A 23892-nucleotide genomic window follows, 5' to 3' on the forward strand; every position below is an offset into this window, starting at 1 on the left:
ACTTCCTGGTCGGCCAAATGTTCATTTCCAAATGAATGGGTGACACCACAGTGACAGGGCACCTGCCCAGATAACGTCTTAAAAAAGCTGAGGCACAACAAAACCTAGTTGTTGTAAGTGTTTTAAATTTTCCTTGCAAATCCAGTTCTTTGTGCTGTTTAATTTTGAGGAAGTGACTTGCAGAGCTGGGGGTAGAAATGTTACTGGATATGTTCTTTGCTAGAGGAGACCTAAAGAAAGAAAATAGCCACAACTGTAAAGAATAATTGTTGGTAGTTTATTTACAACAAAATGCAAGGAAAAAATACAATATTAAAAATAATAAATAACTTGGAAAAATCAGAAACTAAATGATATGAGTGAGAAATACGACAATCAAATTCTCCTGCTGAGCCTTGCATTATTTAACATGCACAGCATTTCAAAACTTGGTCCTTCTTTGATGGTGGTGATGTATTGACTAATGCAGCCACCATAGCTCTAAATAAAAGAAATTAATTACTGGACATTGAGTCTCAGGTAGAATTATCACAGAAATGAAATAAACCAATGAAACCTGTTTCAGTGACAGCACAAAACTACTGGAGATTGTAATTCAATGACCATGCTGTTCCTATAAAGAAAACATTGTTAGACTTATTTAGCAATTTCAAGTTATACATATAAACCCAAGACCAAACAATGGAAACAGAAAAGCTCCTATTGACAAGATCATGAATTCTCTCATACTGCACTCACTAATTCATAAAAAGCATATACATTTGCCTTGTTTCAAAGGATAGCAGGTTGGTTTGAAGTTACAGTGCAGCAAGCTTCAAAGCAGTTTTAACAAAATACAGCGGTCTGGTTACAAACTGAAACTCAAGGAACAAATATTTCCATTTCAGAATCTCTACAGCAGCAATTAATGCAAACTGGCTACTATATGGTCACAAAATCACCTTCCAGAATAATAAAAAAAGCTAAAGAATAAGGTCAAATAGTTTCTCTTCATAGGGTTTATCCAGTCATTTACAAAATTAACCATTACATTCATAAGAAATCCTCATAAGTAGGTGCTTCAGGAATGTGCTGCTCCTCATAGCCTTCATGGATACCTCCCTTTTCTTAGATCTACCCCTCTAAAGACAGGAATGAATTGTCAGTTATTTTGTAATGATTGTTCCATATGAAATACATAAAAATAAAGCTGGGAGGAGGTTTTAATAGAAACTCAAACAAACTCATCTTGTTATTTGCTCCAAACTGCATTCTCCTTGGTGAAGTATTCCCCTCAAGCCCTAGCAGAGCTGCATCATGTAAGTCTTCCGTCACTGTGGTGGAGAACAGTGCCTATTCAGCTTTGCCCCAGGGCTCCATACTCTAAAGATGGACTCGCTAAATAATCACATAATTTACTTTCACAAAAGAAGTGATGAACACCTGCAAAATGCTATTTTTCTGCTAATAATCATGCTTGAAAATACAACAGAAAACACTGTGAAAACCATCCCTTTGCCCAAAGATACACACTTTAGTATTCACACCTTTCTTTTTGCTTAGTTTTGTGTGGGTTTGAGTGTTTGCTGGGAATATTCTAGAAAAAGTTGTCCTACCTTAAGAGAGAAAGAAAGAAAGAAAGAAAGAACAACCAAATAGAAAAGGATATTTAAAGATCCTATCGACCAAACAGGTCATGACTGGTGGGGAAAGCAAAGCAGAACACAGCAGAGGGTACTTAGGCAGTGAAAAGCCTGGGGAGTTTCTTATCCAGGGCAACAGAACATTACAGATCCTTTTATTTGCCTTCATTAGGAAGCCCCATGGAGGCAAAGTGGCTGATCGTGATCCTCGTGGCGGCCAACAGTGAATTCAGGCTGTTGGGTCAGTGAACTCTCCTCAAGAGCAGCGCTGCAGGGAAAAGGGCTGCAGCAGCAGCAGCACAGAGACATAGCACTGAGCATCCTGTCATCCTCCTACATCTGTGTCATACAGCTCTTAAGATGTATCCTGTACAGGTATGTTCAGAATTTTCATACATGCCCTATCCCCAAACCAAGTTTATATGATAACCAATATATCCACAAGGGATTGGAAATGAATCTGTTAAATATGAGTAAAGGTATGACTGGTTTTGTCTAATCATCTCCATAAAACCCAAATGCCAAAACTTACATAGAAACATTTATCTGTAAGCACAAGGACATTATGGCTTTCTTTGACAAAGAAAAAAATCACCGAAAATCAGACTTTCTGGTGGAGCAGACCTAAGCTATTTCCATATAGGTCAAATTCAGGGAATAAAACCGCAACCAAACAATGCTTGATGTTGTCAAAGGTTTCCCTTCTCTGCCAATGTTCCAATCTTTCTACTAAATAAATAATAATGAGATTAGACCAGTTATAATCATGAATATATAATCTGTACACTCTTGAAGCTGAAATCATAAACTAATGTAGGAAAGTTTTTCTTGCATTATTACAGCAGCTTCTTTATAAGCAAAAAAAGCATCACTCATTAGTTTTCTAATCACACAGAATTAGTAGCTCTGAGAAGAAAAGTGAAGCAGAACATGGACAGTAAGTGGGAGATTGCAGGAAGTCAGAGCACAGCTAACCTATGCAGGGCTCCCAGATTTTGCTACCTACAGGATTTTAACTATCAAACAAATATACACTTATTGTCAGTGCAGGTTGGCAGTGGAATTCTCCTGCTACTAAAACTACCCTATAAATATCACACACAACATAACTTTGTAGATCGACAGCCATTGAGCAGTTCAGTGCATTTAAGCCAGTCAAATCACTGCCTTGTGCTGAGAAGACAGCACAAAGGTCCTGCCTGGGTAAAAGGCCTTCCCCAGCCAACACTCAGTGATAGTTCAGCTCTGAAGGACTCTCTTTTTTCTAACCCATGTCCCATGTCATCGGTGGTACAAAGTATCACCCACTTTGATTGTATGATTCAGACAATGGCTGTCATTCACTGGAATTGAACAGAGCCTAAGTTAACTTCTGCTACAGCTAACCAGAATGATGGGTACTGACAGCATTCATTAAACAGCAACTTGGATGAAAGGGACCAAAGTACTCCATATGGGGGCCAGAAGGGAAGGTCTCTCACTGAGCCTAGAAGGAGACCATTTATTTTTCTCCTTCTTCCACAGTCTTCTCCACTGGGAAACATCTTTTGTATGTTTTAATTCCTGAGACTGAAGAGTGATTTCACACACAGACCAGGAAGGGCACTTCTGTTTCCTTAATGTTACACTACACAGAACTGAGCACCCCTACAACTCATTTGCTTTTCCAAGACTGATGTTCACCTCTTCCCCTAGATGATGACAAAGCCTGGGAACAGCTTTCTGTTGGCTGTTTAGGAAAGATGGGAGGCAGAAAAGAAAAAGGAGTCTCATGTTTTCTTTCCTTTACATTCGAGGTCTTAACAGCATAACTACCACTTATCTTCCAGTGAGGAAAAGACAGAATTCATTGGGTTTCTTCTCAACTGGCTCAATTTAGCTGCTTTTTGTGCAATCTTACACATGGAATACAACTGATGAATGCCAAGAGAGAGGGGTTTAAGAGATCACAGAAGGACAGGGGAGAGCTATTAAAATACATTATCTACAAGAAATAGGTGGTTTCTTTTACAAATTCTGTGCAAGATAGAAATAGTTCAATGGCCTCAAAGTCAGTATAATTAATTACAATTGGGGCTTCAATACAGTGATATTTTAGGTTTGAAAAATTTTCTTTGTTAACTAGGCCCCAAATCCTGAGTCGTATTAAGCAAAATGTGAATCTTGAGTGATTGGTGTTGGTGTTCAAGTACAATGAGTCACAGGTCAAAGGTTTATGAATACACCAAAGCCTGAGAGCAGGAAGGATTTTAAAATCAGCTATAAAAGAAGAAAATGGGAGGGTTTTTTTCCTGTTAACCCTGCATTCGAGTTGGCACTAATTTGCCACAGAAGTCCTTGGCAGCTTTACTAAATACCTACTCCTAATTGTAAATGCTATGACCTAGATGAGGATTTGCAGGTAAAATACTGCTACAGAAAGATTTCTTTTAGTTTACAGCATTCCCCTCAGACTGTGCCACTGTATGTCAGGACAATGCACCAGATGGCTTGAAACACTACTTTAGGAATATATAGACTACGTTCTCTTGCATGCACTTCTCTGAAGGTTTAAATGATCAAGTCTGAGGAAAGAAGTAATCTTTCCACACCAGAAAGATTATTTTAAGCAAAAAAAAAAAAAAGAAACAACAAACCACCATGACCTTTGTAGAAACAGTTACATCACTCTTGCTGTGGTAGACATGGCTTATCAGGAGGAAACATGCTGGGTGAATTTAAAGGTTTTTTTTCGCTGGGTCTGGAAGAGTGAGAGTTTCTGGAGCAGACTTTTTCCGAGGCCGCTCTCTAGAAACTGTTAGGAATTCAGGAGCATCTGTGGAGAGAGGAGTTGATGGAGCACTAGATGGAGCACTGCGGGTTGAAGAAGGCATGGAAGTGTTAGAGATAGATATTGCAGGTGGGAAAATCCCAATCTTCTTGTTGGTGGCTTCCTGAGTTGCTCGTTCAAACTCTCGGACTTCATCCATTGTCATGTCTTCAACAAGAAGGAAAGAAACACAAAGACATATTAGAATAATCTCAAATTATTGTTTCATTAACTCAGTTAAATTACTGCCATCCAAATTGTCATCAGGGAATGACTGCTTATCATGCATATAATTACACGATTCTCCACGTGAACGCCTTCCTATGGTAACACATTGATCGGAGCGCAATCAGTGGCAAATGTAAAGGAAACAAAGTTAAGTGCATTAATCCCATATTAATGGTTCTCCTTCTACCTGGGTCTGAACTGAAAAAAGATTGCTACCTCTGTAATTGCTGGAAAACTCAAGCTATTTCACAGGCAGTTAGGGAATACATTTAGATACACAGTCAGCAAGTAGAATTTTTCAGAACTTCCAACAAAATAAAACTGATCAGGGTTTTGTTCATTTAAATGATGAGCATGAATGGGTAAAGGGTTGTCATCGGGGTGTTCATCCCAAGGGATGAAAAATTTTCTCTCCCGCCATGAGCAGCTTCCACCGACTTCCAGCTGCATGCATATAACTGAGTCTTCTTTGCTTTTCTACTAACAAAACCTAAATAATTCCCTCTCACTTGATAAAGCCAAAACACGCTTGCCAACTTTTCCATCCAGAATCTGTACTTAAACATACATGGCCAACTAACAAATCCACTGCTTAATGCCCTGCAAGATAGAGGCAAGATGAGATGTGAGGTTAAAGCCACTTTGCAAGGGGAAGTCTTGTCACGCAGGTGGCAAAGGTGTCACAGTGCTGTGGAAACCCACAAGAGGGCAGAGCGCTCCCAGCATGGATGGAGCTCTGAGCTGAGCCCTGCAAAACTTCGGGAAAATCCCAGACCAGTGACATCTGGTACAAACCTGAAACCTGCTGCTTCATGTCTACCCTGCCTGCAAGGTGTCCACTGAGCCAACAGAAATTAATTTGAGGTTTTTCACTGAACATCATATTAAATTTATACATTTGAAGTATTTCATTAAATCATTTTACAGATTTTTGTCTTGTTTTTTTGATGTCCGAAAGCTCCAAAAAACAGAAATAACCACATTAGCATTTTAATCAGTTAAAAGTTCTCCCCCTTTTGGGTGTCTGAGCCACAGGCCTGGCAATGGTGCTTACCCTATATATGCCAAAATCCTATACTTTCCATACATCAACACTTTAATATTAGCCAGCTGCATGCATCTGTAGCCTTGTCTGCAAATGTTCTGTAGAAGCAGCTTTATGTTGCATTATAAGATCATATTCGATCAATAAAAGCATGCATACTGCCAGCTGCCTTCTCTCTACCCTGCAGACAACATTCCGGAGACCTTTCCAGCCTACGTTGCCAGTTATTAGGAGGGAGGATGAAGCTATTTTCAAATCTGAGGTAAGTGGTGGAAATAAACAGATGGTCTCAGAGTATCTGTACCTACTTGTGTTTGCCTGATTTACATTGTGTTTCACTCCCTGTACCAATGTGTGTAGTGTTTCTAAACTCAAAGGGTTTTAAAGCACCCTCACATCAAAGGGAGCCCATCCATTCATTTCAGCTGTTTTCGATCCAGGACTTCTGTACAGTCTGAAATAAAAGCTGTCTTGGATAAATGAACGAGGTCAGGAAGATTTCTCAGTTTACCTGCCATTTAAGTGAAGCCTGATTAAAGTCTTGCTAAGTGGCAGCCTGCAAGACTGTTCACTGTAAATTCAGACATGAAATACTGTCCCTTCAGCTGACATTTGCTTTTTAGCTTATACTTGCTCTAAATTCCCTTCTGTTCTGACATACAGTCAAGGAAAACAAGCCTTTACCATGGGCTAAGAAGGCTCAGACTTTCTTTTTCTTTTCATTAATGACAAACTCTGTTCTGACCTCAATGGCAAGTTTTCCACATAGGAACTAAGGATGAACGTCAGACTTCATTCAAAGCCAAATCCCGAAGTGTAGAGTCAAAGGCAGAACCGATTCTCAATTTACTGCTCAGCTAAGGAGTGAACTTGATGTTCACAGAGCTGCAGCATTACAAACACAAAAATTACCTTCCTGGTTTTCACTTGGACAACATTTTCTTTGCTGGTGAGCATTTTTACCAAGCAAAAACAAAGGAAAGACTTTAAGCCCATCAGGCCTTTCCCCACACTTGTAACATGAGTAAAACCATCACTGAGTTCTACAGCGCAGTTAGTAGAAATGAAGGAATAATACCATTTCAAAAGCAAGTATCACTCATATGACTTATTTTTCTATTGTAATAGTAATAATTTCTGATTCTAGGCCGCTGCTTGAGGTGCCCAAATTATGAATTTCAATACTTAATGAATTTTCCAGAATCTGAATGAAAGAACCTACATAGAAACCTGCCCTTCTCCACAAACTGCTGTTACATACTGCTGAAAAAGATCTCCTTAATCAATGACAACTTTAAATGTAGTTTGACAACAGCAAAAAAATCATTAGCTTTTTTTTTTTCCCGAGTAAAGCAAATCATTTTATCAGTTCCATAGAAATTTTCCACTCCCCATGTTCCTGGCTTTTTGACTGAAGCAATCTGAACTCCTGCATTTTATAACTATTCAAATAGTAGAAAATAAAACTTGTCTTTAACTTCCTCTTCATGCATCCAATGGAAATTTAAGCATTGTGTTTTCCTGGAAATCCACTTCATGGAGAACGATTCTCTTCCTACTGAAGCAAAACCTCCCCCAGATTCCACTGACTGGTCAGCAAGATCAGCCAGTTGCTCTTCTCTGATCTGTGCAGGTGTATTAGCTGAGGATGTGCAATATGTTTTAAAAACAGACATACTCTTGCTTTGGCATGGCTCTCTATTTCATCCACAGTAGATGAATGTTGGTTGCAAACTTTAATGTTGGTTTTTTCATGCATATTTTTCTCGTATTCTCGAACATCATCCATAGTCATATCTGTAAAAAGTTCAAAATTGTTGGCATATTCCATTGATTCAGTGCAAACTTCATTTTTTTCTTAAGGAGAAGGTTCTAGGAACAGTCTTTCAGCAGAAGCCAAAAACGGATTAACAAAAAAGAGCATGGAGCAACTAGCTTTATGAAAATTGACTCATAAAGGTAGTTATATCAGCCAAGGAAGGTATAAGAAGGTTAAGTCAAAGGGAGTCAGAGAACAGGAAGGAGTGGAAACTGTTTAGGAGTATCCGTGTAACACAAAGTAGGCAGAAAGTATTGATGTGCAGGCCCTGGCAAAGGCCAAGATCTTCTAAAAAGGTTTTAGAAGATCCCTTGGAATAAAGGATAGGGACAGAAATATTGTAAATATTTACTTACCTTTCCAGACACTTTCAAAAAGATTTTATGTTATTTTTGCATAGTACATCTCATAACCAGCAAACATTCTTACGGTTAGAGCACATGTCAGATTCCAGAAACTAACAATTATACAGGTAAGTGAATGAATAGCGAATATGTGAATAGTTTTGTAGTCTCAAGCAATTGAACAAACTATAAGAATTAGAAATATTCTACAAATCAGGCTGATTCTAGGGGTAGGATCATTTATCACTGTCTAGGCATGCCTGGCATTGTCAAAGTAGCACATAACCTGTTAGGTGCCTGCTATGTAACTCCAGGCAAGCATTACAGGTTTTAGATTTATCATAAACCACACTTCCAGTAAACCTATGAAGAAACCAGTTCATTGACTTGTGACCTTACTCTGATGAGTATTCCCATGCTTTCAATAAATCTACCTGAGAGTAAGGTGTAAGTGAACATGAAGGCTGTAAGGATTTTGGCCTGTGCTTTCCAACAGTTTGGTAACTTCAGAGCTTCATGAAAAGAGCCATCAACTTTTTACTCAGAAAGCCTAATTGGCATTTTATTAGCATGAAAAACTTGCAAATGTGCTTCCCTTTTGGTAATGTACATGGTGGTTTTGTTCTTGAGGCTGCAATTTTTCTCAAGTTTATTATGTGCCACTTGGATTTGTGAATTCTTGTATCACACCACTCCTTGTTATGTGAGATGAAGCTCTTGCTGCATTTTATGAGACAGCTTTTAAGCATAGATATAACTTCAGCTGTTACATTAGTAGTGCAATGCAGTACTTCATCAGTGAAAATGAAATGCAGTCTAGAATTGTGATCAAAAGTAGACATAGAATAACTCAAAATCCTACTCCTTTAGTCTTTTACTGTTATCTGGAATGAAAAACAAGCTCATGAGCCATGCTAAGCATGCACTTTGCCAAGCAGAGAACATGCTCTTCACTTGTAAATAATGCTGTAAAAAGAAATATTCTTAATAATAAAGTTAAGTACAGTTTAGTAAATTTAATGACATGACACATTCATACTTACAGTATCAGTAATCAGTCAGTAATATCCATAACATAACACGCTTTTTAATAACTGATTTTATGACATGATAATTTTATTCTGCTTTACTGACTATCATCATCTTCAAGTCTTTCTCAAACTTTTCTTTTAAAAGCTGATAACAGACACACTGATGACATACAGATGCTTTAAAAATTCTGTGTTTTTAAAACCTCTCCCTACGCACACAAACCACAAGAGCTGTTAAACCGAACTGGGTGGATACAACTTGGATCTCACTCATTTTGGATAATGAAATACGCACTTTCTAGTCAGCAAGTCTTACCAAGTGCTATACTTCACAGGAATGCAGTGGCAGAAGGGCTGCGCACAGCAGAGAGTTACTCAAACTAACTTCCTGCACTTTCTATTACAAATCTTGCTGTGTTTTTAAGCCTTTATTCATATTTTTTTTAGTTAGACCAGACTTTTTAGGTTTTGCACTTAGCCTGACAATAAGTTCCAAAAGCACGCTACGTTATTCAGGAAAAAGACTCACCATTACAGAAATCCATGACATAATTGCGTATCACAACATTCCATTTGGGGAAAGAGTATTTTTGTCAGGGTGCATTTCAGATTTAAGATGGGAAAATCTGTGGTTAATGGTTTTGTGGCTAAAGCTGTTCCATATGTTTAACTTCATGATTACTCACTTGTTATCATCAGTAACTCTGCTAAAGTACAGATGACTCTTTGCTTCCCGTTAACATTTCTTTATATCTTACTAGACTCTGATGTAAAACTGCAGATTTCTGAAGACGCTGGAGAGGTGTGTGTTTGCACCAGCCCATGAAACGCCCAAGAGGGTGTTTCCTGAAGCTTAAGGAGGGTCTGAATAAACGTTGTATATATATTCCCCAGTTGTACTGTATGTTACAAGAGTATCTTAGAAACGGTTTTACAGGTATCTATGGTTATGGACACATCTTACTGAAAATACATGGAAAAAGTACAAACCCTTTGAGCTTATTTTCTGCAGTGTAATTGGCTCTTTGATATTCAGATTACTCTGTACTATTGGAAGTGCCTGTTCCTACAGCTGGGGCATGGACTTAGCACCGTTTTTGCATGCAGCTGCTGCTGAACCAGACCCAGGAGGCTACATAATATTTATATCCCTTTTTCAGAAGGGACTTCAAGCTCCATCTTTTCTTTACTGCAATCCACATTAACAGTTTAAAACTTTCCTAAAAAGCTGAAATCGTGTTGGATGAGAGGCCTTAGGAGCTTGCTGCATGGAAATGACTGCAGGTTAATGCAGTCTTAATAAGAAGCTTTATTCAAACCTGCAGGTGGTTCTCCATGTAGATGACTCTTGGTGGGGGCAGCTTCTACCTGCCTCCAACGCAGGGCGATGAGTCTGATGTCTGTCTGGTGAGCGATGTAATGGTGTCCCTGTGTGCTGCCTGCCTACCATACAGCCTACTTTTGTTAGAAAAACCTGCTGTGAATGAGCTCCCTATGTTCCACAGAAACTGCACATAGTTCTCTCTCTTTCACGAACAACTTATATTAGAACCTGATGATCCATGAAAGTAAACAGAAATCTTTTGTGAGCTGACATTAGCTTTGCATCAGGCCTTTTAAATGGGCTGGTTTTGGAGAATACTTACCGTACCACTCATCAACCCAGGCAAACGCCTGCCGGTGACCAATCAATAGTATATCTCTGACCACCTGTGGAACAAGGGAAAGGTTAAATACCTCTGCAGCAACTACACAGAAAAGCGTTAGAGAAGTAACACTTGTCTTTCAACATGACTGAAAGTGAAAAATATTCTGTCAGTTTTATGTCTAAGGAGATATGTCTTAGAGATTCAGACATACTGTCTCTGAAGGGCTTGTGGCCCAACCTCCCACCTCAAGCGGATCTATTGCCCACACTGGATCACATCAGTGTGGCTGTGACCTGCATGGGAGACCATTTGGGAATGTGTTCAGCATTTATTAATCTTTGGACAATCAGACCTTCTGGAACTCTTCCTTTTTCCTTGTAGGTTTTTTAAACATGTGGATAAAACACATTTATCTGTGGATAAACAGAATAGTTCTAATACTCTGACAAATACTATCATTTGGCTGTTATGCCATTCATCTATTAGTTTTTTAGTAGACTGATTGGAAAAACTTTCTCACTACCTGTTTGTAAGAAATTCTGCACATCACTGCTACATGTACTCACACGTACTCACAAATGCTTCAGCTCATACATTTACTACAGTATTGAAAATATTGATAGTTTTTCTCAACCTTAGAACTCTCTGGCTCTGCTCCAGATCTTCCAGCCCCTGGAGAGAGTTCTGAGTGCAGATTCAGCTGAGCTCCCCAGCTTCTACACACTCATAGTTACATTCCTGTGCAGGGCAGTACTCAAGTTCTGCTTATGTGAAGGATAAGAAACAGCTTGTGTTTCACTGACCTTGTGTACGAATTGCTCTACTCTGGTTTGAAGCCCCCAGACTTCAAATTTCACAGTCACAAGCTTGTAGGAACACATGATGGGCTGATGTGTCTCTCTCCAGCCTTCTTTTAATTGGCCTCTCCCAGTCTTCTGTGACTTGAAATATTTAGGATCCTGCAAAACAAAGAAAACACACTGGGAAATGCAGGAGAGAAAGTCCTGTTTGTTAGTGTGTGAAAGTAAATGTTTTGATAAGACATAAAATATTACAATGTGCTAATAAACATCATGAAAAAGTAACATGGAACTGACTTAAATAAGCACCAGAATACACTAAAATCTAATCTGTCTTTTGTCCAGCAGCCAGTGAATCAATGGCAGCATATTCTTGGAGATGCTTTTACAATCCTATCATCTAGGGCATTTTCTGCTATAGGTAAATAGATTATTGCAAGTAATTACAACACAATGCACTCTAAATGTTATTTATGGCCTTTGGAAAAGAACCAAGCCCATGGCTTCTTCAGAGCTGCTTTTCCACTGCTCCCTCAGGATGACTTACTAGTACTGTGTACCCATGTCCTTCTTGCTGAAATCATGTCCAACTGGTCACACAGACACTGATGTGACCCTCACAATGCCATTTTCAATGTTAAGTATCTTGTATATCCAGGTGGGCAGCTAAGTATGAAACTCCTTCAATTCAACCACCCCTGGTTACAAGTGAGTTACAGACAAAACGCTAAACAATTGAACTCTGTCTCTCTTTTAAAAAATGGAAAATCAAATAATTTGGTGTGGAAATTACAAAAGCAGGGCCAAAAAACCAATAATGACATTAGTTAATCATACAGTTTTATCTGTCAAATAGTAATTTTCCATATTGGTATAATTCCATTTCACTTTATGTCCAATCCTGATAATTACATGTTGTAAATAGAAATAATTTACAGTTAAGCATTGATTTTCAAAGCTTAAAAATAATGTACTTCTAGTAAATTCATAGTGGAGCTTCTAAAATCTCTCTTCAGGAGTAAGCACCCATGAGTGCCTGTGCTGTCTTCCCCAAAGCTGAGATCTGGGAAGATCTTTTTGAATCCATCCTTTGTTATAAAAGTGAAACATTAAACATGTATTTCCATATGTGCTTAAACTATGAATTAAATGGAAAACAGTCAGGAGAAAAACTAACAAAAAATTGATACAACTATTCCAATCTTAATTTTCTTTCATTCATTGTGAGCTTATGTATCATTCAGCATTCCTTTTTCTAAAGTTCAGCTATCTCCTGAATCAGCTTCTGATTTTATCCATAAACTGAAGCTCTGTCATTAAAGCCTCTCTACAAAGCTCTAATGAGGTGATAGTCTTGCTGCTCTGTGAAAGTCATTGCTTTTATTGCTGACATACTCTTTTCTAAATAGAAACTTGAAGCTTGCAGCATAATAAGGTTCCAATGTTAAATCACGATGAGAAACAATTCAGTGTCATCATTTATCAGAGCAATATACCACCGTACATCACAGCTTATAGTCTCATGCTGTTGCCAATCTTCTCACTCAATACAACTTGACCTCAGATTGATCTAGATGTTTTCTGCTTGAATTCATCAATATAATAAAAATAAGAAAAGCAAAAAAGGGAAGAACTAAGATGTAATATTCAGCAAGATGTAAAATTCTAGTAGACTGTTCTGTGAATAAAGAAATAACTACAGGAAATATGATTTCAAATATTCCTGCAAAATATTCCAGTGTTAAATAAGCATTTCTAGAAAGGAAAATAAAAAAGGAAACCAGTTTAATGTAAGGAAGGGTCTCTGTTTCTGACATACACATACGGTGCTAGTGTGATGGAGCCAGCATCTTGATGAAGCATTTTGGATATGCACATTAGTAATACTGAGTGTTACACTTCACAGCCCTTCAGTGATAGCCACATCTGTAATGGAATAACTTCAGTGCAGTCCAAAGGGATTTACTGCAATGATTTTGAATCAGTATCAACTATTCAGAAGTCACAAATAAAAATCAAATAACAAACAGCTATGCTGCATCACTGCCTAGTCCTGCATGGAACTTGTCTCAAACTGCCAGAGCCCCCTGGATGCTGTGAAAGTGTTTTGCTTTGGTTTGGCTTTGCAATGTCCATCCCAGTGGACAAGGGGGTTCTTAAATTGGTGTCCCACATATAATCCACCTACTGCAATGCAATTCATCCACCACATCACTCCTAGCTGCAGATTCCTTTAATGGCACCCAGGGATGGCACCTTTGTTTCCCTTAATCACATCCCTTTCTCTTGGAGGACATGATGTTTAGTCACAAATTGGCTGGACAGTTCCAAGCAGAGAGCCAGGCAATGATGGACAGCATGGGCAACTTGTATCCAATAGCTTTTACAGAAATTCCTGCCTTTCTGAAAACATTAACTGATGAGTGGAAGCCAGGAAACAGAATTCAGAGGAACGGATGAAGATGCTAAAGATTTTACTGACTGCTTGATCAGGCAAGCTAAGACTCGAAGACTGCGTATAAGCTCAGTCAGAATTAGGGTAAGAGTAGTAGGTCATAGGATACACAGCAACATTAAACAAAGTGAATTTGAGAACCGAATCCCTGGGCCATCAATTCAAAGGGTGTTGAAGGTGAGAACTTTGGCATGAAAGCCACAACCCAGTACGATTCATGTGCCTGACTCACGACTTCAAATTGCCAGGTTCAGACTCCCAGCCTGGAGTCCTTTCTGCAATCAGTATATAAGGTCCTTCTAAAAACCAAAATTAATTAATTAGGAGGATAATTTTCTATTAAATACAAGTAGAAATAGCACGGGTACACAGCACTGCTGCTCCTGCCTCTCATGCTGTAGCTCACTGATTAGGTCAGTCAGAACAAATTAGACTCATAGGCCATGCTCACATCTCTGCAAGTCCCAGGAGGAAGTGCTGAGCACCTGCCTGTACCAGACCACGGCCATTCCTTGCTCCTCCTGTGAAAGGCACGGCAACTTCCCAAACAGATACCAGAGGCACGAGGCTGCAGTGAAGCAGCAAGTTCTACAAGCAGGAATTGTGGCACATGTGCTTGAAACACTTCTGTCCGTGACTAGGAACTGGGAGAGCTAATCTTTGCTCTGACCCCCTTTTTATGTTGTTATTTACATCATTAATTGTGTGTGCCTTATTTTTGCTCCAGCCACCCGTGCCTTCCTTTCTAGAGGAGCCATCAGCCAAAGAATACTGCCTCTATTCACTGTTCCTCCTTGATTTATCTACTGGCAGAATCCTCAATCCATTTTAAATGTAATGGCATAGCTAAAATCTTTTTGTTTAAATAACCTTCTCGTCCTTTTATCAGACACAATTTATTAGGAAAGCCCATCTGGCAAATCCTTTTGCAGAGGAGCAAAACCTACTCTGTATTTGCAATACATTATTGCCAGGTGCAGAGTGATTTAAAAATAGCTCTTCTGCTAACAAAGCAGAAACAACATGACCCATGAGCTGGGCTTATTTGAGAGTAAAATGTAAAATTATAATGAAGTAAAACAAAAGCTCTGCTGTGATGGATATGGTTTTAAACACAGCACTCTCTCAGTGTTTCTTAGGCCATGTATGGCTGGTCCTCGCTCAACAAGCTTATTATTTAGCATTTATTTACTTAACTTTCCCCAGGGACCACAGACGTTACAGGCATCGGTGTGGAACTGCAACCTCCTTTCCAGGAGGGAACACCACTGTAATGACAATATAGCACTGGGCTGTTGCAATGCCTTTTCAGATTTTATTCTGAAATGTTATGTTTTACTTAAAGTTAAATAATAAGATACATTTGTGGTTTACAGAAACCTTCCAAATCTGAATAGGCATCCTTTCCCTGAGCTTCACCATGGGATCAGCAGGAGTTGCAGATGCCATTCTCTTGTGCAGCTGTCAACACCTACTTAGTCTGTGTGCTGGAAGCCAGCGTGGAACATCTTGCTACCTTGTCACTGATCTGTCTCAAAAATTTCTTCCTGTTTGTACAGCCATTATAGCATGGAAAGAGATCCCCAAGGTGAATGTGCTCTCCAGAGGTGAAGGTGCAATATGCATATGCCATGCATGCTGTTCTCTTACTGGAGGCACTCAGATCTAAAGCAGATTCTTCCTCTCTTCCTTCCTTTTAATGCATGGGTTAGTTTTTTCAGACCCCTATTGCAATATATTCCACCACTGCGCTTAAGTCAGTACTTACATGTGGTCTGGCCTTTCACCATCAGCTGTAGCTGCTAGGGCTTGGATTTCAGCTTAGACAGCGAGGGCTCTGGAAAGATTTGTTGATGCAAAAATGCTACTACTATAGACATATATGTGGAGCCGTTTTTGAAAGACATTCTTTCCCCCCCCTCTTCTTGAATTGCCAACAGAATTGTATTTTCTGGAAGAGACAGCTAAATAGTTCAGAACTGTAAATATTGGGACAGTCCTGAGGTGTTACGATAATGCAGCCAGGCTTTACATAAACTCACAAATAAGTTAGTCTGAAGGAAAGGGGAATTTTCACCTCTTTTTGCCATGCCCTGTTCTGATCCTCTGTACCAACACATTGTACACGTTCAGTGGGGGGCTAAGGCAGCTGTGTTATCTCAACTAACATAATTCTCTGGCTCTGTAATGTGACAGAGGTTTTGTTATTCTGAAAGCACCTGGACAGTAGTAAGCTGGACCTATTACAGTGCAGCTGTGTTAAAGTAAAATCAGCCAGTAACTGAACAAGAAAACTGCAGCAGCTGCATGAAGTCTTTCTGTGTGGAGGTAACTTAAAAAGTTTATTCCATTTGTCCAACTCTCAACTGCTTTGTTATAAACAGGAAATGAAACACTGTTAATTTTGAGAACTTGAATATGTTTGCAAAGAACATTTTGCTCAGTAGCTCCCATCTACAGTAGATGTTCCATTTCAGTGAATGATTCACTCGAGGCCCTCACTCTTCAGCATAACTCAGTTTTATTCTTTTCTATAACTCAGATAAATATGTATGTCTATATGGGGAATACATGATGGCTAGTGATACATATTCATTGATGGTAAAGTCGCAAGGAAATGAATTTACAAAATGTGCAACTACTCTTACCTGTAGGCTTGCACATTCTTTATATAGATATAGAAAATTCTGTATTTGATGTAATACACACATTCAGATTTGGACACATATGTGAGTCCTTACAGAAAACCAGGCAAACTTGTTAGCCTAGATTCAAGCTTTCTCCGTTTAGAACCTCACATTTTAAACTTCTGAAGTTTAATGATTTTTAGGCCCATGCTAGTAAAAAAAACCTGCTTTATTTAAGATATGGCAGCAACTGTGGAGTGTTCTGGTGGCTGCTGCACAATGAAGGTTGTAGATGGTCGTTAAGTTAAAATTAAATCATCTGCTTTGGGAGACCCAAGACTGCTGCAGTTACACCCCATCCAGGCTTCTGCAAGGACAACTTTTTGGATAGGAGGAACCAGTACATCTCCATGGAAGACAGACTTGGACTCAGTGTGTGTTTGTAATAGCTACAAATTGTCTCTGATTCACTATTTACTTGGTGATTTAAGTCCTTCTCTGCACATACTGACAGATAAGCTCTCCATTCTGAAGGGAATTCAAATCACTTGCAGGCCTCTGGACAAGAGATCACCCAGTATTATTGGCAGAGGCTCCTCCTCAGTGAAACAACAGCTCTCCTGAAGCCTCCAGCTAACTATATTTTTCACTTTTCTATTTTAGTTAATACTTAGAAGGAGAGAAAAAGCAGATATGCACAAAGCTGAATTCAATCATTTTCCCTTCAACCACCATGACATTTTTGTGGAACACTTCTCCTTTCTCATCAGCACCAGCACAAGTCAAAATGAGCTGTGCAATTCAAATGGAGTATACATTTATGTATGATGTTTTATACATGTTGCCTTTTTATGCGTGAATCATTATTATGTAAGTTACAATGGAAGGTAGAATATAGACCTGCTTATAGGATTCGTTTCAGGGCAAGTGAAAAGCCATGTTTAGATCCCAGGTGCTAGGAAGAAGAGATGGGTTGTTTCACGTTGTATGGAGTTTGTTGCTGTGGATCCCTTGGGTATCTCCTGAACCCTCCTGTGGTTGCTCCACTATTATCACCTCTATTGATGATACTGATATTGCACAATCGCATCTTCCATTTATAGAAATGAGAAAAACAACACTAAAGCTGCGGAGGCTCATTCTGTTACAGTCAATGTTATTTGATACAGTAGCCCAAAGAAAGGTCACAGCCAAATTGTAGGAAGGGACTTTTCATGCACAGGGCTCTGGAAAACTTATGTTTTTGACCCAAACAGCCTGTGAAGGGTAACTGAGCCCTTCAAAGTTCAAAATAATGGAAATCACAAATACTAGCTTAATAGCAACTATGTAATTAGTGCTGTCTAATCATATCAGCAATCACCCATCTACAAGCAGCTGAAGTAGTGTGTGAAAGGTTTAAATTATGTAAGTTACCACTTTAATATACAGTATACAACTAAATAATGAAATTTGCTGTTAAAAAACGAAGTATATTTTTAATTGAAGAGGGATGCACTTTCATCAGGATATAAAAGAAATCTAAAGCTCATGTCTAGAAACTGCTACATATGCTGACCCTGATCCAGAACTCACTTAACTGTAATCATGTAGAAGCTCCACTGAGCTGAAGAGATTACTAACATGCCTGAAGTTAAAATCATTCTCAGTGGTCTTTCCAGATGGGAGTCAGAACACTACCCTGTGGGATCTAATTCTTAAATCACTTTTAATCTTTAATCTTAGTATCAATTCAGCTAAATGAACTAAAAGCAGCCAAATTATTATTAGAACTAAAATGCCTTTCAAAAGCTTTCAGTAAATGGGTTTTAGTTATCTCTAAAACTGTTATTTGGAAAACACAGACCATTTCTCATTTACACAGAGTTACTTTTTATCCTGTTCTGATTGAAGACAGACAGAAATTACATTTACAACATTAAAAATCTTTTTATAGTCCCTAAATGATATATGAGGCTTCATAGATTGGGAATTTGGCTTCACATTCATCATACGGTAGCATAAAACCCCATAGCTGGTAAACTTTGGAAGATACTTAATTCAACTATTTTTAATTCAGTGTCAGTTACAGTATGTGCACAGTTAAATGCTAAGGTGTTCTTACTATTTTGTACAAATTCTGAAACAGAATTTGGTAGGCACATACACATCATCCATCAGTACAGAAAAAAAACAACAGATGCTGGGCTATTTTTGTTGTATAAACCCATGTAAAATTCCATTTTGCTTGGAATCAGGTCTCTAGTGTTTGAAATAACAACACAAAGACTGCAATTCTTTCTTGCTTAACATGAGGCTGGTTTTCTCTATCATAAGAGTAACCATGTGGAAATTATACATAATAGTTGGCTATTAAAAATGGGAAGGAAAGCTGAAAAGCCTGATGTTAAACCTCCATGTTTACCATTTCTGGAAGTGCACACATCGACATGGAAAATTTGACATGATTTCTTTAAAGCACAGTGAAATGCTGACCCATTCAATAGCAGCAGTCATTCCTAAATGGAACCAGAAGACTATGGAGTTCAGATAAGATTATGGGACCAATAAGCTGTTTCATGAGGTGTTATACAATTTTGGTACTAACCAGATGGGTTTCATTATCTAAGGGAACTAATAAAATTACTTTTCATTCTACTGTAGACCCAATTTGGTTTTATGACCCATACATAAAATTTGAAATAGGATCTATAAATGGAAGATAACAAGTACCCGACTTTTTTAGTCTGAAAATCATGTCTCCTATGGTATAGAAATAAATTCATTGGCAAGTCTTCATTTTCTGTCCTAAAAATGATTATGTAGTCTCGTTTTGTATAGTCAAACAGCTGCCATACTCATTGCCAGCTATGAATATATACTTGGCTCCAGAGGAAAATCATATCTCCAAAATTAAATGCAAGCAGAGATCTGATCTTTCCTACTTGTTGTGAACCATCATTTTTTAAGTCTGAGGTTAAAACACTGAGACCTCATCTTCATTTGCATGATAGCTGCTGACTTCAAACCAGTGAATTGCACTGACCTAAAAGAAAAGTGCTCTTTAGAGATGTGAGCTATCAAATATACATGGAGTGATTTCCAAGGGAATTCTGAGGGAGCAAATGTGTCTGCTGCCATTGATGCTTCCTGGCAGATTCACTGCAGCATGTAGTCTACTTCAGTCTCCCTTGGTCTTGTGTCATGGTCACCATTGAGTTACCTTGCGCATCAATCCTGTTCTCATCTGTCCTTTGCCTGGGCTCAAACAATTCGCACGACTTATTCATCACGGCGGGATGCAAGTAAGGACGACAGGAACATTTAATACCCCTCAGACCTGCAAACACTTAACTGAGCTTCATGATTTGAAGAAAAGGCCTTTTCTACTTTGAATGAATTCAGCTGAACATCAAAGATCTCATACAGGATATGTTCTGATAAGGGTACGAAAAGCATTTCAAAAGGTTGGAGGAACCATCTGCAAAAGGAAGTGTCAGGCAATCTAGATAAGGAGGTTGCTATCGGCTTCCCCTTCAAATTGAAAGCTTCTTAAATACTAGTGACCAGCAAGATTTCATACAAAAAAACCTTTGCTTTGATTACTATCAAGGCTTTCCTGCAGCCTCTTCCATTCCCTTCTTCACCAGTTCACAACCAAGTTGTCTCTTACCTCTGACTCCTTGTAATAGCGCTCAGGAATTTCATCACTGGCAATATCAATAAAGCAGACTTCTCTCTCCAGGTCTTTAGCTTCTTTGTCAAAAATCTGCAAGAGTTAAAAAGAGATTCAGCACTGTTCAGAACACCACCCTTACAAAATCCACCTGGAATAACCATTACAAGCAATTTCAATGACTTGTGCAACATAATGTATTTTTGGCTTGCATCTGAACATCTTCTGATGTAAGATACTGAAGTTTTTGCAGGGACACAGTCACGTTCTCTAGCAGATGTCAAAGGGAAGAAAATGGGTGTTCTCAAGATCATACATAAACAAGGTGTTCCTAAGCAAGATTTATGACAGTTTGAATGAATTATCCCACAGACTTTTTCGGGAACAATCCACTATGTCAGATCAACAGAGGACTGTTAGACATTAACACATCGTGTTCAGCACTTACTGCTCACACTGCAGGTCTTCCTTGTACTTTTTGGAAGGGAGACTTTGGTCACAAATAGTAAAGTCAACATCTAGGATGGGGTTTATTGTGTTCTCTACTCTTTGAGCTGGATTCCACCACTGTGTAAAAAACTTGACTTTCTGGACTCTGGCTGTTTCTAACCTTTTCACTCTAGAGACAAGAACGAAATACAGATATTTTGTGTGAACAACTCAGGCTAAGGTGCTGTTATACTGAGAATCAAAATTCTGGTTGAACTGTCCTCAGTGGAAGCTGGAAACTTCCATCCATTTGAGCACACTTAGAGCTTATTTTCATCTCAGTCCTTTAGGAGCTGCTTTTGAACCTCAAGTCTCTTGTTTTTGCAAGGCAAACGATGGCTATATTTGAAATGCAGGTCATTTGCATCTGTGCCTGTGCCCAGAATTTAACGATTGAGGCATCTTGGTGACCCATGTGACTGATCCTATCTCTGCAATATAATTCTACTTGTGATTCTGGGACTTGGAAATAGTGACTAGCTAAAAGGCTATCATGACCCATCAAATCCAGGGAAGCTCTGCAGACACTGTCAAGATCAGTAACAAGCCAAGGATGTGTTTTTCCCTTTGGGGCACAATGTTCTATAGCAAATGTTTCCAGGAAGCATAAATACTGTTGTGTTCTTTTTTTTTTTGTTGTTAAATAAATGCAGTGAACGCTCTGTTAATTTCATTTCATCCTAAAGGAACAGTTAAAAATACAAAATGCCAGCAACTATTCAGTAACAAGAATGCTACTTTAGTAGTTCTGGAAGATGTGGCTACCCATTTAAAGCATTCAAAGTGAGCAATGAACTATGATGAACCAGTTTACCAGCTGGTAAGGAGAACGTTGCTCAGGAAATATATGAAAAGCTGAAGTTTGACTCTACCATTTTAACTTGTCTTGGTCATTAACAGCACTGGAATAAAATAAGCAATGTTGAATGCTTTGTGAACTGGATATAAAATGTTAACGTGTCTGAAACTGCAGAAGAACAAAACAAAGGGAAACTCCAGTCTGCTTTTATCTGTGTACTTATTTTCCTTCTCCAGTCCTTGTTTTGCAAAACATGACGATTATTTGAACAGATGTGAGCTGAGGGGTCCTTTCCCCATCATGCTCTTTCTTGGAATACATTTTTTAAATAGCTGTTGTGTTTGATATGCATAATACAGGTCGCTTTTTACAAGCTTCCCTGCTTGCTTTTCTCCTAAGCAAATTCAGATATACAGAGCAGTCCCTTGATGAAATCAGCTGAGCTATTTCTGGAACAAGATGCTTTTCACTATAATCTCTGAGCTTCAAATAAAATAATGGAGAATTCTCTTAAATGGCCATTACCAGGTCAGCTGAGGCCCTGAATCAGTCAGTGTGTGGTTTAAGTACAAACCTAATGAATTTAAGCACACACAAATCTGCACATTTGCAAGGACCTACATTGGAACCACTACCCAATATCTTATCTGAAAAAATGCGCCCTGCTCTGTCACAGGCTTGATCCACATATTGCACCTCTAAGTAATATAGTTTTACATTCTTTTTCTCTTTCAAATGCTTTGCTAGAAGTGGGGATGACAGATGCCTTTGCCAATCTGTCAAAAACAGGAGGAATTTTTCAACCATTTCAACTGTGCCTTATTTGCTGCTTCAGCTACCTCTGACCATTTCCTCCATTCCAGAAGTTTGCTGAATGACATTCTTGCTTCCCTTTACTGGCACAAGTTGCTGTCTAATCATTTATGCTTTTCCCCTTCTTAGATTGTCCTCACAGCATTTGCGGATAGAGATTTAATCTTCTCATTCTATCAGCAGCAGAAAGTAAGAAGTCATTAGAGAACAAGACTGATTTCTTTCCTAGCTCTAATTCTCTTATTGCCTCTCCTAACCCCATAATCTGCAATTGTCTTAAAACCTGTAGGAAGGATGGGTTTGTTGTGTTTGTGATCAAAGAGAATAAAATTTAGAAGTTTTAAAGGAAGAGATTAAAGGCCACAAAAAGAAGCATAAGGCTCCCAATCTGTGCAACTGTATTCACAAATGTGCAGAAAATGAATGGTGAGAACAATCTGTATCCTTAAGAAGATGATGTAGAAAGGCAGAATATTAAATATTATATTGGAAAGAGCTGGACAGGCTTTACAGTTGGAAGCCAAATAATTAATTGAGATTGAAATACACAATCAAATGGAAAACAAAGAATAATATTCAGGCTGGAGAGTCCTTTCTGCAGTGGGGTTTGGCTTTTCTTAGGGGTGGGGTTTGTGACAGCTTTTTTACAACAGACAAACATTTATACACTTCCACTTTCCAAGAGGACTGAAACCTCACCATTATGTAGACTAACTCACCCACGGAAAAAGTGGAAGGAAGATTTCAGTTGGGTCATCTTTACGTTTGTCAATAGTGTTTTTGGGGGAAAATTTTCAGACTCTGGCAGATGATTCTAGTGCCTCAGGAAAGGAAGATCACAGAGGATACTGCAGCAATCCAAGTGCTGCTCTATTTAGAATTCTTTCCTTCATTTTCCTCATGACCTACAATGACATATCCTAGCACGTACTTCGTTAGAGACTTGACTTTTCTTTGTAGCCAAAGCCAGAACGGAAAGTCAGGTTATGAGATGACAGTAAGTCAACAATGAATTTAATATCTTTTTCTACAAGCTCCTTTCCCATTTTTCTTCTTTTTCTTTTATCTTCAGGCTACGTTGCTGGCTTCACCCTCGTTCAGATGTAACTAATCCCAAATGTAACTTTTATGGCAAATCCCCACAGCCAACCTGGTTTGAATGGAAGTAGGTATAAAGTCAGATCCTGCTGAGTCCATTCTCCTATGCTAGTAGGACTCTGAGGGTCAGATCGGTGCTGGTTTGCCTTGGCTTTGTTTCATAATATATGAATATATCTTGTGATGTTTCTCTCCTATCATCAAGACCAGAATATATATGGATTCATCATTTGTAGGATGGTTTAAATCTAGATTTAATAGTATGAAAAATTTAGAGGTGTAATTGGAGTAAGGCCTGCAAGAATAGGGTTTTTTCCCATTAAAACAGGTACAAAACCTGCTCTCCACCTTGAAATTCTAATCCCTGTAAATTGCCATCGTCAGAACTACTGGCTAGTCTCCAATTTCATATTACAGCATCCTCTAGCAGGTTGTGTCATCTGCTCCACTTTAACTCTCATTTTCCTGGAGGAAAATTTGGTCTAGAATAAAAGGCCACCTCCTCAGAAATTGAACTCTGGAGTTTTATTCAGTGTGTAACTTTTCACTAAGTCATGTTCCAACCCCTTTTACCCCCAAAGTCCATTAATCTGCTTTTGAGATTTACTT

The 23892-nt window shown here is 38.7% G+C and overlaps 1 protein-coding gene and 1 long non-coding RNA gene across 3 annotated transcripts in view; one reads left to right on the forward strand and one right to left on the reverse strand.

Moving 5' to 3' along the window:
• The first annotated feature begins 1634 nt into the window (after positions 1-1634).
• On the forward strand, positions 1635-10302 carry LOC136021371 (uncharacterized). Of its 2 annotated transcripts, none has more exons than XR_010615748.1 (3): positions 1635-1997; positions 5892-5966; positions 6852-10302. It is a non-coding gene; the product is annotated as an uncharacterized LOC136021371 (long non-coding RNA). The 2 variants fall into 2 exon arrangements; XR_010615749.1 differs by having other exon boundaries at positions 9660-10302.
• Positions 4510-23892, reverse strand: part of PITPNC1 (phosphatidylinositol transfer protein cytoplasmic 1) — an 80460-nt gene continuing 61077 nt past the window's right edge. The window contains exons 6-10 of the mRNA XM_065693518.1: positions 20082-20177; positions 11351-11506; positions 10545-10608; positions 7383-7501; positions 4510-4599 (exon numbers count right to left, since the gene is read on the reverse strand). Of these exons, the coding sequence (XP_065549590.1) occupies positions 4594-4599; positions 7383-7501; positions 10545-10608; positions 11351-11506; positions 20082-20177 (441 nt within the window). The 3' untranslated portion in view covers positions 4510-4593. The remainder of the gene's footprint in view (positions 4600-7382; positions 7502-10544; positions 10609-11350; positions 11507-20081; positions 20178-23892) is intronic.

Source organism: Lathamus discolor, chromosome 13 (genome assembly GCF_037157495.1).
Source record: "Lathamus discolor isolate bLatDis1 chromosome 13, bLatDis1.hap1, whole genome shotgun sequence".
Taxonomy (NCBI): Eukaryota; Metazoa; Chordata; class Aves; order Psittaciformes; family Psittacidae; genus Lathamus; species Lathamus discolor.